The sequence below is a fragment of the Parus major genome, chromosome 3 (assembly GCF_001522545.3).
Source record: "Parus major isolate Abel chromosome 3, Parus_major1.1, whole genome shotgun sequence".
NCBI classification, from domain to species: Eukaryota; Metazoa; Chordata; class Aves; order Passeriformes; family Paridae; genus Parus; species Parus major.
The window spans coordinates 60,150,127-60,165,725 of record NC_031770.1 but is presented as its reverse complement, the minus strand read 5'-3'; the positions used below and the strand labels follow the sequence as shown (position 1 = coordinate 60,165,725).

The following is a 15,599-nucleotide window of genomic DNA, read 5'->3' as shown; positions in this document are numbered from 1 at the left end:
ATCCATTCCTTGTTATTGATTGCTCTGCTGTCAATATCTTATCAAATGCTTTCCAGGCAGATATTAAAAAGAACCAAGAGTTTTGGATAGTTTATGATCTTCAAAGGAATCCTAGCTCATACAATGACAACATCACATCAACAAGCTCACCATCACATTGAAACAAGAAAAGCACAAAAACTTGGAATAAATTATAGTCTTTAAGAAAAAAATAAAAAATAATATATATATAAATATATATATATAAATTATAAATATATATATATATATGGCCAGAGGCCATTCTAATCCAACACACTACTCAAATCATACTAAACTACATAGCAGGCCTATCACACTTCTGAGCATCTGCTCTGATTTTACCTTTTACCACTCATTAGAAAGAACAAACCAAAATTTTCCATATTCCTACTTGTGTCCACTGCCCCTCATCCCACCACCATAAGGAAAGCTACCTTTCCTGTATCTTCCACTGAGGCACTTCTTGACCACAAATAAGGTTTCCTCTGAGCCTTCTCTCCTCCAGGCTGAACACATCTGGCTCTTTGAATCTCTCCTTGAATGCCCTGTAATCCGGTCTCTGATCAGCTTGGTAGCCTTTTTCTGGACTTATTCCAGCATGCGCATGCCTGTCTTGTCCTGGGGAACCCAGAACCAGGTACATCACTTCAGATGTGTCTCACCAGCGCTGAGCAGGAGGGAAGGATTGCCTGTGTGTACTCCAGCAGCCCCAGGAGGCTGTTAGCCATTCTTGTTGCAAAGATGCCCTGTTGGTTCAAGCTCCAACAGGACTCCCAGGCTCTGCAAAGCCATTGTTCACCTAGCTGGCCCCAGTCTGTGCTACTGCATGGGGCTGCTGGTCCTCCCCAGGGCCAAGACCTTGCATCTCCCTTTGTTAACCTTCATGAAGTTCCTGTCAGTCTATTTCCTGCAACCTGTCCAAGATCCTTCAAGCACAGCCCTGCCCCTCAGCACACTAAAGACATTAAACTAACTACCAGCAGGACTTTGCACCCCTGATCACAGCCCTGAATCTGGGAGTTCAGCCAATTTTCCACTCATCATCTCTTTGCAGAGCTCATATCTCCCTAGTTCAGAGAAAAGTAAACTATGAAAGACTGTGTTACAGGCTTACTAAAGCCAAGATATGGGACACATGCTACCTCGCTCACCTCATACTACAGAAAGCAGTAAGATTCATCAGGTGTGATTTGTCCATACCCACGTTGGCTGCTCCCACCACCCCCTTTCTTGCCTTTCATGTGCTTGGAAACTGTTTCTATAATGATCTGTAGTTCCCTGTATCCTTTTTCTAATCCATTTTAAGAACTGATGTGACATTGTCTTTTCTCAGTCCTACAAAGCTTCCCCCAAGCACCATGAACTTTTGAAGATAAGAGAAAGCAGCCTCACAATCTGCCAACCCCTGGATGCATTCCAGCTGGTCCCACAGACTAGTGAATATCCAAGTGGTTAAGTGATCCCTCTGTCCACATCTCCTCAGGTACAGTCTTGCTCTCGAGATGCTGAAATGTTTGGGGGTAAATTCTTATGTCTGAAAACTGAAGCAAAGAAGGCATCAAGTACATCCTCCGTCCCTGGGTCCCTAATATCACTAAACAATGGGCCTACACTCCCTTAGCCTTCCTGTTGTTGCCACTTATGCCTGTAGAGGAAAGCTTTCCTGTCGTATTCCAGGTACTTTTCTAGCTTGAATTCCAGAAGATCTTTGTGATTTCCTGACTCTGTCCCTATTATGAGCAAGCAACATCTCCCTATCCTTCAAAGTGGCCTCTCCCTGCTTCTCTGTCTGTGAACTGTTCTAGTGCACAGGCTCTGTTCATTCATCATGCCATTCTGCCATGCCTGTTTAACTCTCTGCAAGGCAACAGTCCATCCCTGTGCCTCAAGAAGCTGTCCTTGATCAACCAGCTCTCTTGAAGCCCTTTGCCCTTCAGGGTACCTCCCAATGGGATCCTGCAAAGCAAGTCCCTGAAGAGGTCAAAATCTGCTCTTCAAAACTTAAGTCTGTAATTCTGCTGTTAGCCCTGGGGATTCCTCAGGATCTAAAACTCATGGCTCATGATCCCTTCAGCTGACGCTGCCCTTAACCATACACAAATAGCTTTTCCTTGTTTGTAGCATCTCTCAGAGTCTCTAACTGTGAGGCTTTCACCAAGTGCATAAAGAGGCCCTCATCTGTTTCCAGCTCTGGACAGACTGTAGCAGACACTCACAGCAAAATCACCTGTGCTGATTTATTCTCCGATCCTTACCCATAAGCTATGTACACTGCTTTGATTCTTTCACACTCCTTAATCAAAATCTTCATAGAAATTCCACATGAATATTACATGAATATAATTTTTATATAAATATAAATTATATATGCAAAATAAATTGTGTACCTTGTGAGTAACATGAATTTCATACAATGTAAGTAAATTTACATAGTAATTTTAAGGAGGTTTTTTTCATACAAGGTCAGCTGGTTGGGTTGCAAAATTCATTTAGCCTAGAGGGAATCAGCAGACTTTTTTATCTAAGAAGTTCATTGTACACTTTTACTCATGTTTTCTGTAAGCCATTGCACAAATATCTCTTTGTTGAATGGCCATATTTTCTTGGTACAGAGTTGTCTTCCTGCAGACACCTGCTCCCAGGTGACCAATATTTCTCACTTGGTGGTAACCTCCTCCTCCTCCTCCTTGAGGTTACCACTCCTTACAGTCCATGAATTCCAGTGGAGAATGTTTTCAAACAATGTGCAATCAACATACTCAAAAGTACTGAATCCTCCAAAGAAGCTGCTTACATGGTTCTCCACATTTGGAAAGAACACTTACACACAAACGTGAATATCCATTGTCTTACTTGGAAGATGAACTGACTTTCTCTTGGTTTCAGACAAGTTCCAATACAAAAGCATTAGCCGGAACATGCAATGAAAATCTTGAGGCTGACAGGGTGGAAATTGAGATTATATTTATCACAAAATTAAAAACAAAAGATGAAATTAAAAACAAAAGCTGCTGTTTACAGCTTACAGGTATCATGACCTAACAACTCCCTGTGTCTGCCTCTCCTCTTGTTTTTATGCCACTCGTCCTTTCAGCTCCTTCATTCCCTTGTGCTGCTGGCTGTGATGCTTGTCAGACTTGAGTCAAGTCAATTCACTAAGCCAGATGAATCCAGAAAAACAACAACATTTTCTCAGGGATAAAGAGCTGTATCAGCTCTCCGTGAGCTCCGATGAGTAAAGCTAGCTGAGGAAGCTAGCTGAAACATGAAGGCAAGGGAGGAGAGGGAGTAAAGATGAGCAGAATAATCCCTTTACTCAACAGTAAGGTATTAGGCGAGCTCACTGTGACCTGTGAAGCTGCAACCTAATTGGAAACTTATACTGGCTTAATATCTACCTGTAACTCCAGTCTAATTAGAAAGGAGAGCTCTTACTGCCAGTCTGGAGGAAAGTGATAAGAGACTGCCTACAAAGCCTGGAGCCAAGGCAACCTGCTCCCATGCACTGTAACCAACAGACACAGGAACCCATCTCTACTGCTAGTACAAGGGATGCTTGCTAATGTCACTGCAAGTGTCACTCAGCTGCATATTTTCTTTCTTTCTTTTGAGAAAGCCCACAAGTTAGGAGATTTCAAAGTCAGCCATAAGCCTGGCGTACACAGTGGAGAAGCTGATGGAAGGTAAAGGCTATGTTAGCAGATGTCAGCTATACCAAAGAGGAAAAATTAATGACAACAGCGTCTTCTGTTTGTATGCCATGTGCTTACTGATCCCTCATTCAAGGGAATAAGTCAAGAGCACACAAATGCACAAGGAAGATGCTTCGTTCATACTGTTTGTTGACTTTCTCTAAAAGATTACAGTATGTCTGGTTCATGTTTATACAAGGCTAGGTTCTTGAAGCTAAAAATAGTCTGATCCCAAACAGAGTAAATAGCTGTCAAATCCTCAGAATTGCTCTTTAAAAAGACAGAACACAAAGAAGTTTGGGAGTTTTGCTAACTCTGCAACAGATGGAGAGCTGGGTCATCTCCTCCACCTCAGGAACACCAGGTTAACTGGAGTACCTGGAACAGTCCAGCACTGTACATTGTAAGTGTGCCTCTAAGTTTCACATTTATGTTCTTTTTTTTTTTTTTTTTTTTTTTTTTTTTTTCTGAAACTGTGATTTTAATGCAAAACAGACTGGAAGTTTTAAAAGTTATTTCCCCTGAAACAAACAAGAATCAAATTCTTCTTTTCTTCAAGAAATAAGAAGCAAAATCACTACAAAAAAAATAAAATATTGCACCCTTGAGCTTTTATTAGGTCAGAGCATTAATTAATTATAGCTGCCTAGGCTAGAAGGGTCTGGACAGAAGTAGGGTTCTGATAGAAGACAGGTATTTTCCAAGTCTGCTGAGGTGATGGAGAGCCTAGAGGGGATGGGGAAAATACACCTTTTTTTTTTTCCTCTGTGAGATAGACAGTATGTAAAACTCCAAACAAATTAAAAATGCATGATCTAATTCAAGTTTTCCTGCTTTCTAATTTACAGTTTAAAGCTGATAAAAGTCCACTCCCCATTGGACAGAAGCAACATGTTTTAGAATGAAGTAATGTATTGCATTTTCAAAGTCACATTCTTCTACTGGGTCATCTCCTTAATGGGTTTAATTTCTTAGGAATATTCTAAAATTTGCTCTAAAAAATACTTAAATATGCTTACTCTTTCAATCCCAGGAGGAGATGAGACAAAAAATAAAAAGACATCTTTGAATGTTGCTGTGTGTGTGGAAGCAACATTACACATGCTAATGATTAAACAAGATACAGAAACAAACACAAACATCACATACAAGGCAGAGCAAAGCAACACAGAGTCTGTTCCTGTACCTGACACACACCTGCTCCTTCCCTAATAAGCATCACCTCAGCAATTGCCTCTTCACAGCCTACATGCTCAGAAATGAGAATTTATGTAAGACAGGTTTGCCTTTTCAAAGTGTTTCTATGCAGCAAGGTGGGAAAGGGAAAAAAATAATCCCAGCAGAGAGGTTCCAGTGAGGGGGAGAGTGACAGAAAATAAAATAAAAAAGGAAGGAAAAATAAAAAGGAAAAAGAGATGAAGCAAACCTTACTAAGTCAAAAAAATAAATTTAACAAGTATCTACAGTAAGTAATGATAGAAAGGTGCAAATTAAATATTTTGCAGTTTTCTGATAGCAATTGTTTCATCTGCTCACCACAACCTAAGAAAAGTTTGAACCTTCTCAGTTAATTCAAAATCTGTTCTATAAAATAATAATTTCATTAATACCGCCACTGAAGTCACTATTAACAAACATTAATGACTGCTGCATCAGCATGGACTGCAGCAAAAGCACAAGGGAACATAAATTACATGCTGAGCAGTAAAAAGGTTGGAGCTCAGAAATCAATATTTAAGCAGACAGGAAAATTTCAGGCACTGTACAAGGAAAACATTAAGGAAAGCATCACTTCTCTTTGGTTTTTTTGCTATTGTTTGGCTTACTGAATTTTATCTCATGTTAATTAAAGGTTTTTGTTAGTTTTTCTAGGCGTTGCTTCTTCTGTTGTTGGGGTTGCCATTACTCAGGTTATAGATTTGTAGGTAATCCAGATATTAGTTTACAGCTGCATAACAGATCCTGTGGTAAATTGGGAATGCTCTTACTCTGCAGTGAATTCGAAGATCTCACTGTTTCCCTTCCATGAAGAGGCTTCCATCTGCTGTGACCAAAGTCAGAAGATAGCCCAGGGAAGGGTTACAAAGGGCACAAAGGGTTACCACAGCATCATAGAAATGTGTTACCACAGCATCATAGAATATAGATTACCACAGCCATAGAAATACCTGGCATTTCTTTCTGAAGTTTACTGCTTCAGAAGTAATAATCTGCATTAGCAACCACTGTACATTACTCATTCTATTACAGGTTTTTCCATCTTGTCTGAACACCAATCTTTTTCATACATCACAGTATTTTTCCCTTCACTCTTCTCCCCAAATAGCTCCTATGTGATGTTTTTACTTATTCTCTTCCAAATAGTAAAATTATCTTACTTTTTTCCCTATTTTTGATCTGGCTTCCCCTCCATCTTCTACATGTCAAGATGTGGTTATATTACTGCTAGAAATTGCACACAGGTGAGTGGGAGCGGAAAGCAGAGCAACCTACAGCAACCTTTCCAGTCAGAGCAACCTACAGAAATGCTAAAGCTAAAGAATAGGAGCAGACATAGACAGGGACAGGGAAAAATGCCACCTACACTTACAGCAAACTGAAGCAGCCATGCAAACACGAAATAATGTCACATACACTAGTTGTCTGCTTTTTTCTTTTCTATGAGAGGGTCCAGCAAAGGGTGCCAAACAGAGGGTTCAAGATTACCAGATGTGCTGGCCCTATGCCTTCCTCTGCAAGCAGAGGCACACAAAATCTGCCAATGCCCTGAGCCAAATGAAGCCATGTGAGAAGCAGCACTACTTTAACTTGGGTCTGACCTTCTGCTGCACTTCAAAACAGCCCAGAAAATTTGAAGGTGAGGCAACTGCTATCTTCAGGAGAAAAATATTAATACATATATACACACACACAAGCAAGCTGAGAGTGAAAATTATGGTAGGACAATGGCACAACAGGCAGACACAATACTCAAAAGCAGGGCTGACTTGCTCCTCTCCATGCAGGTAAGCTGTGAGAAGCCAAATAAGTATTGCTCCTTGCTGTGCTTTGGACTTTTAGCTTTGCACACTCTGAATGCCTCTAAATGCCTCAAATAATCTGTAACACCTTCCAGGCTACCAAGGAGCTATTCAATCCTGTTTTCCCTTCAATTTTGAAAGGACAGCACAGCGCCATTTTGCTTTTTGTTCACCCTTAACAATGCTACCAAAATAGCAGCTCCAGGTAATGCCTCTTACCGTCATCCACAATTCCCGAAGCAGCAGTTGACTTTATACAAGCAATGAAACACTTCCACTTACAGCCCAGGCTTGTGACCAAGAGTGGCAAGAATTGACCAGAACTGGTCATTTCTCCCTGCTCACAGTGCCAACCAATGTCATTTGAACTCCTTGAGATACAGATACCAGAAGCTAGAAAGCTGCACCACTCAAGAGAAGGCTGTCACAAGCACGAAAAATGCTTTGATGGTACTAGGACAGCAAAGGTGGATTTGTCCAAAACTGACCTACTACTTTGAAACTCTATAACAAAAAGATTTCTCCCCTTGTTTTAATTTAGTAGTCCTGATTCAGAACAACATCTTAATATACTTCAAATATTGAACTAGCTAAAAAAAAAACAAAAACAACAAAACAAAACAAACAAAAAAAAACAAACAAAAAAAAACAAGGAAAAAGAAGGAGCAGTTTCTCAAAAGGCTACATTTTATACACTGGATGGACGAGTAAGGCTGAACAAAATAGTATAGGAAAAGGAAAAGTAAAACCAACCAAATCAGTGTAGATAAGAAGGTATAAAGCAGGTATAGCAGCTGGCCTTGAAGGTGAAATGATTTTGTGTAAATTCAGCAAGAAATTTGTGTCACTGAATGAAAACCCAACACATTTGTTATTCATATGTCAAACTTATTACTATTTCTACAAAAACTTTACTTGTACTAAACTGATGCCTAAATTTCTTGATGAAAAAATGGCTTATCTAAATGTACAAAAGCATTACAAAAACTGATACATTGTACAATATCTATAAATCCTTCCCTGTGCCCCTCCACTGCTCACCTTATACCAAGTGTATTAAGAACAACTAGGAATCCTTGGATTTGGTCAATAGATTGAAAGTGCTCTGTACTGAATGAGCAAAATAGGATCAGGATGCTTACACATGTTCTTTAGACAGACATTAATTGCACTGGACAAGCAATGTAGGTTTCTTTCTGTTAAAGATGCTACTAACAAATAATATAAACAAAAAAACAAGCACAAAACTTGCTGAACAAGGAAGGCAGGAAAATATGTTTTTCCTGATTAAGGAAGTACTTCAAATTAATTCAGCTCCACAGTGCATTGACAAAGTAAATAGGAAATAAATATCAGTCAACTTTTGGGGTGAAGGAAAATATGAAGACTTAAGCCTCTGAGAAAAATAATAAAGACACCTTCAATAAAACATATCTATCCTATCACATAAAGAAATGTAAAAGTGAGAAAGACAATTGGAATTTCTTAGCAGCCCCAAAAAAAACCCCGAGATTTAGCAATTTATTTCACAATGTAATGACCCAGATAAGCTTTCAATTATCAAATTTTAAAACCACTACATTCCTGAATTGCATTTGCCAGTCTATGAACTACTTAATAAATTCCCTTGCTCACAGTTTCTCTGACTTTACACCAGCAATGCAAATCATAGAGCAGCAAAATATTGAAAATTCAGTACTCAGCTGCTCAGTGGACTAGTAAACTTTGTTAGTCTGTCTATTAAAATAAAGGGATCCAGAAAGAGACCCTGTTTGAACTTCACCCTTCTGTAGCACAGAACAGCAAGCTGCCACATCCAGTGTGGAGCAGCATGACTGTGGAAGAGCTCAGTAACCCAGGACATGGTGAGAATTCTGCTGCTGAGCTCTCAATTCTTTCCATGCCTCAAGTAATACACTTTTTTTCACTAGGCACTGCTTCACAGTTAGCTTTCATCTCACTATACCCTTACACATCCACATAATTTAAATTTATTCATGGGTTGTCGGATTCATTTTTACAGGAGAAAAATTCAGGTTTAAGTGAAGTAAAAGGCCAGAAGTTTCATCTATATGACATTTACATTACAGCTTTCCTTCCTGAGCTACATCCATATGAAATCTATATTAAAACACAAATTTCATGACCTTTTGTCTCCCTTCTCTCAGTTATACATTTCATAAACACTTGCATTGGTCCTGTGCTGAAATTCATTTTGGGTCATGCAGGTGACACAAAAGTTATTTCCTTTCTGTACAAAGCAGAACTTAAATAGACCACAACTGACCTTTCAGATCACAACAAATATTCAACACTATTTGTACAGGAACATTCAAGTTTCACTCAAATCTAAGGATGTAATTTTCATATTCTTTTCAGGCACCCTAGAGGTTTACACAAGCCCTGTACCCACTCAAGCCACCAGCTAACGCGGTCCTCATCAGCTGCACGAGCATAGCAAAGCTTTTTACAGATGCACAATGAACTAACTGGGTTAACAAACTGACCCACGCTGCATACTTTCTTTTTTTATCTCCAATCCACACAAGTACACAACCACATGCATATCAAAACAACTACGAGAAGGCAGAAACATGAGAATGCCTCTGGGTATGACAGGATGTGGTAATGAGCAGTCAGACATTCTACCTATAAACCATAAAAAAGAAATTACCATGAAAGTACAGCCTAAAATGTTTTGTCAACACATTTCCTCCGATCTCCACTATCTTTCACCATATACCTTTTCCATTCTGAAACAGCTATGTAGGCTTCTGCCAAAATATCACCCTAAACCAGAATATGTTAATGTTTTACTTTTCAGGATTGTTTTGGTTTTTTTCCTTTCTTTCAGAGTAGTGAGTTTAGCTTTATTCTTCAATGGGGCAGCATAAAAGGTTATATATATAATTTCTGTAAAGTGAAAAAATTATTTCTGCAATACTCTTCATTGTAACAAATAAAGTTAGTACTTGCAAAACTGTATAATACTAAGGAACATTTTTAAAGATTTATCCTGTTTTTCTTTAGTCATGATAGATAAGTGCAACTAAGACTTCCCCCACTGCTGTTAATTTAGTTTTCTCAGATTTCTATAAAATCAATTTAAAAAAATTAGCACACATCCAATCCAGGCACATTATCCATCTGAGATATCAGAAATAAGACGTCCGTCTCAGCACATCTGTATTGTTCACTATAATTTAGACATACTTCAAAATGCATTTGTAACCAGGAGGGTAATAGCCCTTATATTAAAAAAGCCCTTCATTAAGTGGCTCCATCACACAGCCCATTACAAGCTCTCATGCCCTGACCTTGCATAGCCTCAGAGTAATGTTGCTTTTAACAGGCAAAGCAAACAGGGTAAATAAACTATCTTCTCTATCTAGGGGTAAAGCCATCAGTAAATGTATTATTAATACAGATAAAATCCCCCTTTGCACATCTCCAGTGGTATAAGAAAGCACTATTATTTACTCTGTCTTCTGCAAAATTAAGTTATCCACACACAATGAATAATTCCCTAAAATAACTGGAAAATATCCATAGACAAAATTGGATTTCGGCTTAAGAGCATTTTCCAATTTCTATCTTGTATAGCATGATGTATAAAAATAACACACATGAAAACATAATACATGCTCTAAAGGGTTTGCTTGAAGATCTAGAAGATGTCTTTCCTTACACGGATCAAGACCATGAGGTAAAATACTTGGACTTTATTTTTTTGTCACCATCTCTACAAAAATACAACACCTGTTTACCATCCCTGCCTCCCATAAAATGGAAATGTACAGTTGCAGAACCATTTCCACATATGGAACATTTCAGTAGTCTTGGAGTGTTTGACCTAGAATGGTGGTCCAGAGAAAAGTCTGTATTTTATTTAAGAGGCATTTGAATAAAAGTGAATGGGTGTGAGGAGACCATTAGCACTCAGCTTTGCACACTTCCCATACATAAGACCAACATGTTTAAAAGGCAAATCATGTGCAAGTCCAAGAAAAGGAAGAAGAGCTGCAATTTCTCCATGTTCCATAAAAAAACCTGGCGGTCTGTTTTAGCCCACAGCAGATACTAGAAGTCTTCAAGGAGCCCACACAGCAAGACAAAACTGACAGAGCAAAACCACAGACTCCTTGAGAATATTACTAATAAAGATTGTTTCTAGTTGAGAACATTCCTAAATGCCAAACAGCTGGAAAGTACAGAGCAGTCAGGGCAGGGATCAGCACTTTTTTGTCACAACTTCTTGCCTAGGCAACTGCTAATGGCTACATTCAAAATCAGCAGATCTTTAGTTTGATTTAGCACAGTTGATTTCATGTGCTCTCAGAAAGCTAATATTGGAAATCAGATGTTTTCCTAGGTCTTAAAAAAAGTAAACCAAAGATTTGTAAAAAGTAAACCCAAGAACTGTGCACTGAAGTTCAGACAATTTACAAGTTGGTGTTTCAAGTTGTACTCAAGCACCTGCTTTAGGTGTTCACTTTATTTTGAAATTAATCATTATGTACTGCATATATTTTTCCCATAACAGAAGATAAGTGGCTTTTGCCTCTGCTCACAGCTTAAGAAATACAATGTAGGTCAGTTTAAAAAAAAAAATAAATCTGAAGTTGCATTAATTACTCAGAGGTAATTACACTTGCTTTACCAATAGCATTTGTTATTGCTACACTGGTATAATGTTTTCCATTAGGAGAAGTTTTCATATTTTCATATCACTCTGAAGCACATGCCATTAGGTCTGAAATTTCCCATGATTCATCATCACTCTCCAAAGCACAGCGTTGATTTCAACTACCACCTCTCTTGATTCAAAAGTAAAACACTGGCACTTGTCAATTTAACACTTGCCATAACATTAGCAATTGTCAGTTTTTTCCCTTTTACTCCTTTTTTATATGTCCTATTTGCTCTTGCACTCTTTATTTTGGGGGGTTTTGTTGTTTGGGATTTTTTTAAAATAAGTTTTTCTGAAGGTACTGAAGGCTGAAAATCATCATTTGAAAATTGAGTATAATCCTCTATAATTGCTATGACTCTCTGTGAATGGAGTGAAGTTAGAGCCCTGAAAGCTGCATACTCACTGTAAGGGTATTATCTTGTTATCACAATGGAAAACAGTGCTGCTCCCAAGACTGGAGCAACCAGTTAATTGTGTTCCAATGGGATGTAAAAGACAAGGGCTCCAAACACTACAAAAATGTGTCCATGTAGAGGAGGTGTCAGTTGGAGGTTTGGGCCTAGCTGAAGGATTATTATCTGAGAAGAGATGCAAAGGAACAGCCTTTACTCTAGGACTTTGGTTTCTTTGCTGCTTAGTTCTCCTGGGTACTCCTCTCCCTTCTCTGCTGTCACTGACAGAACAGGAAAAAGTGGCCCCCAAGAGATTCCTAGCATCTTCTACAACACAGCATTTTTCAAAGTGAAAAGTGCAGTAGTTTAATTTGATCTATACTTTCATTACCACATCTTACTCTGCTTGGGTGGCTTCTTCATGGGCAGTAGAATGCTTTCATACCTACAGTTTCAACAGTAATCACAGTCACCAACGTTAAAACACTGCACAGCAGATGACTGCACACAGTTATTCCCCTTCTGCTTTTGCCTGAACCTCTTACTGTTCCATTTCCTGCAGGTCCACCAGAAGAATTCGGCACTCATTCTAGATCTATGTTACCTTTTTAGACTTAATTTAAAATCATGCTATTTCAAACACAAATGAACTTGAATATTTAGGTATGGCATGCATCTTCAGAATCTTAAAGCTCTGAACTTCTTAAGCAGAAGCTCACCACCAGATCAGAACAGATTTGAGGCTGAGTTTTAGTCCACAACTCAGTCACCAAATATCAAACTTGATACAAGAAGTCTAGCATTCTAACCAAGGGAAGAAAAAAAAAATAACCAGATCATCTTCTGTATCTCCTTTGGACTATCTCTGAAAAATTCTTTTTTTCTGATAGATTTTATTGAGCAGCCACAATTTTGCATAAGATGCAAAAAAAAAGAACTTCCTCTGAAAGAATCCATGTGCTACACTCAAAAAAATGAGTCTATAGCAGAACTGAACAGAAATCACATGCCAGAGACCACTGTGTCATTTAACTCTGAAAACTGCCTAAAGATGATAGGTATGTTATTTGGGATAAGCAAGAAACTGTCTTGTCATTTAGATTCATTTAAAATACAATTGTTCAAATTGCTCTTCTTCCTATACAAGGTGTGCTAAAAGTCTGAGAATACCAAATTTGTCCCAAAATGGTATCTCCATCACAATTAAGATACCTCCAACCTTTATAAAAATCATACATTCTGAAAAATGTAAACTGAATAGTAACTAATTTTGGCCTTACTAGGGGAGCTTTTTTAATAGAAGACCATCAAATGTTGAGGTTTCAGGCTTTAAATTTATTATTCCTCGTGCAAAACTGAAGCACCAAGAAGTCCATTAAATAAAGTGTGGGTCTTGTTTAATTAACCTATTTTGCAAGTATCAGGCAAGGTAACACCTGCTCGTATCAGTGACTCCAAAGCAGGGAGAATCCACCTAGGTAGCAGTTAAGAAGTAAAATTATTTAGATCAACCACCATCAATTCACAACAGTATATGAAAAGGAAGGTAAGGAATAGTGCAGAGGTGAGGTTACTTCTGTGTGGCAACATTTCCCACTCCTTCTCCACACATACCTCACTTCCCACTCCTTCTCCACACATACCTCACTTCACAAAACCTTTTAGATACAAATAAAATAGCCATGACCTTTTTTCCTCCTCTGCATGATTAATTACTTAATGTATTATTAATTGGAAAATGTAGCTGAATTTCAAATGCTTTCATTCTCTCAGCATATCATGCTGTCTGGGAAGCGCCGATTAAGCTGTTCATCAAAGGTGAGCAGGCAAGGTCATGTAGGCTATGCCTCTTCAGTTATTCATTACCTGTCCTAAATAGTAATTAACAACAGCAATATTTCCATAAATCAAAGCTTTTCTGATTACCTGCAGATGATATGAGGGTGGGGGGAGAGGGGAAAGAAAGAATCAGTGTATGGGGTTTTTCCATGTATCGCTTTTCTCACCATTTCTTCTAGTGCCTACCTGAATAATTGAATTGATACATTGGCTGTCATATAAAACACATAATTTGACTTCAACTCACCAGGAATTCTACATGGAATAAAGAGGAAATTATAGTTTCCTTCCTCCCTTCCCTATGCCTCACCCCAGCTTTAAAGGGGTATTTGGTCTACAAAAGCTTCTCAATTACCAAGATTATCATATTTACTATTTTTGTTCCTTTTTATTACTTCCATTATCAAGGTTAAAGTGAGGATCACAGACCACAGCCTCGAGGCCATATTCAGTGAGGCTTTGAGTTTATAAACAAACTTATCCTTCAGCATCTATGAGGTTTCTCACCTTGGGGCATTTCAGGTGGCAAATAGTGAGGCTCTTGAGCGCTGACGTGCACCCAGTCAAAATCGTCGTACAGGTCTTGGTGGTAGTCACAGGGCCCGGGACCATCATCGAAGGTGCATCCTCCTAGACAAGAAACTTGTTATTAGTTTATTTAAAAGCAGATATCTTCCAAGAGTCAAGCAGAGGTGTTTCTCTGGGGCCCACCACAACTGCAGCACCCACACAGCAGCTTTGTACCACAGCTCACAGGCTTGCATTTACAAAGCTAAAACCTGCAAACAATACACCCATCAGTGTTTCCCTCTCTTTGGTGAAAACATCACTACTGCACACAACCAATTTCCAAGAGCACCTTCTGTCAGAGCAAATCATAGCCTGAAGTCACTGATTCAAGTGAAACCTTTCTCAGAGTCTGTGTGACAAAAAGCAACATGCTGTCTAAACCACACGGGAAACTGAAAATAATAGACCAAGCTCAAAGACCAAAGATGAAAATCAAAAGCTCTGATGCACTGAAAGTATAAGCAGTCCAAACACTGACAACAAGGATAAATACTGGGCCTAGAATAGTCAGAAAAAATAATTAAAATTACTTAGAAATTAAATAATTGCTGCAGAATGAATTGGATAATCTTGATTTACTAAATGAGTCTAGCATAAACATAGCAAGGCATTTCTTCAGGGTCACACAAACAACAGATATGAAAACCTTACAACAAAAGTTGTGAAAAGTGACAGAGAGAAAGAAGAATGGAAGAAATGTAAATAATGGAAGAAGGAAAAAAGAAAAAAAAAAAAAAAAAGAAGAAAAGACAATTCCCATGTAGCACAATAATGTCTTCCCCGTCTCATTCAGTAAGTTTTTTATTCCATTCTTAACTCAAGGCCATTAAGTAGGCTGGGAAAAGAGAAAGAAAGCACACAATTACAGAAAAAGATCAAGGTTTGAGAAGGAAGAAACAAAGGAATCAAAAGAGCCTGGTCAAAGAAAAAGAAGAGCATAAAGACAAGAAAATACAGATGTCACGCATACAATTTTACAGCAGCTGTTATCTCTATGCATGGCACACAGCCCTAGAGTTTGCTCCTCCTACTCAAAAACAAAAGGCAATAGCAGGAGAGAGCAAAAGAGAAAACACAGTGCATTCATCATTATTTAGGTGGTATTTTTTAATCCAGAAAAGTTATATAAGAACCACAGAATTAGACTACAGACAGTTTTTGAAAGTCAGGGGAGATACTTCTTGCCTCCTCTTCTCCCTGTCCTCATTAATTCTAGCACATCAATCCAAATAACAATCCTTATAACAACCAAAGTTCCTTTTGCTAAGACACTTTTAGAATAACATGGGTATTTGTAATGACTTTGTTGTCTGTCTTTTTAAATACAAAATATGGGACAAGTACTATGGGAATAAACAAAAACCCCTTATTA

The 15,599-nt window shown here is 38.4% G+C and overlaps 1 protein-coding gene across 14 annotated transcripts in view; it reads right to left on the bottom strand.

Annotated features, from left to right (window-relative positions):
- Positions 1-15,599, bottom strand: part of PTPRK (protein tyrosine phosphatase receptor type K) — a 382,222-nt gene that overhangs the window by 283,045 nt on the left and 83,578 nt on the right. For all 14 annotated transcript variants that reach the window (XM_015622199.2, XM_015622202.2, XM_015622201.2 and 11 more), the window contains exon 2: positions 14,165-14,287. In XM_015622199.2, coding sequence (XP_015477685.1) covers positions 14,165-14,287 — 123 coding nt within the window. The remainder of the gene's footprint in view (positions 1-14,164; positions 14,288-15,599) is intronic.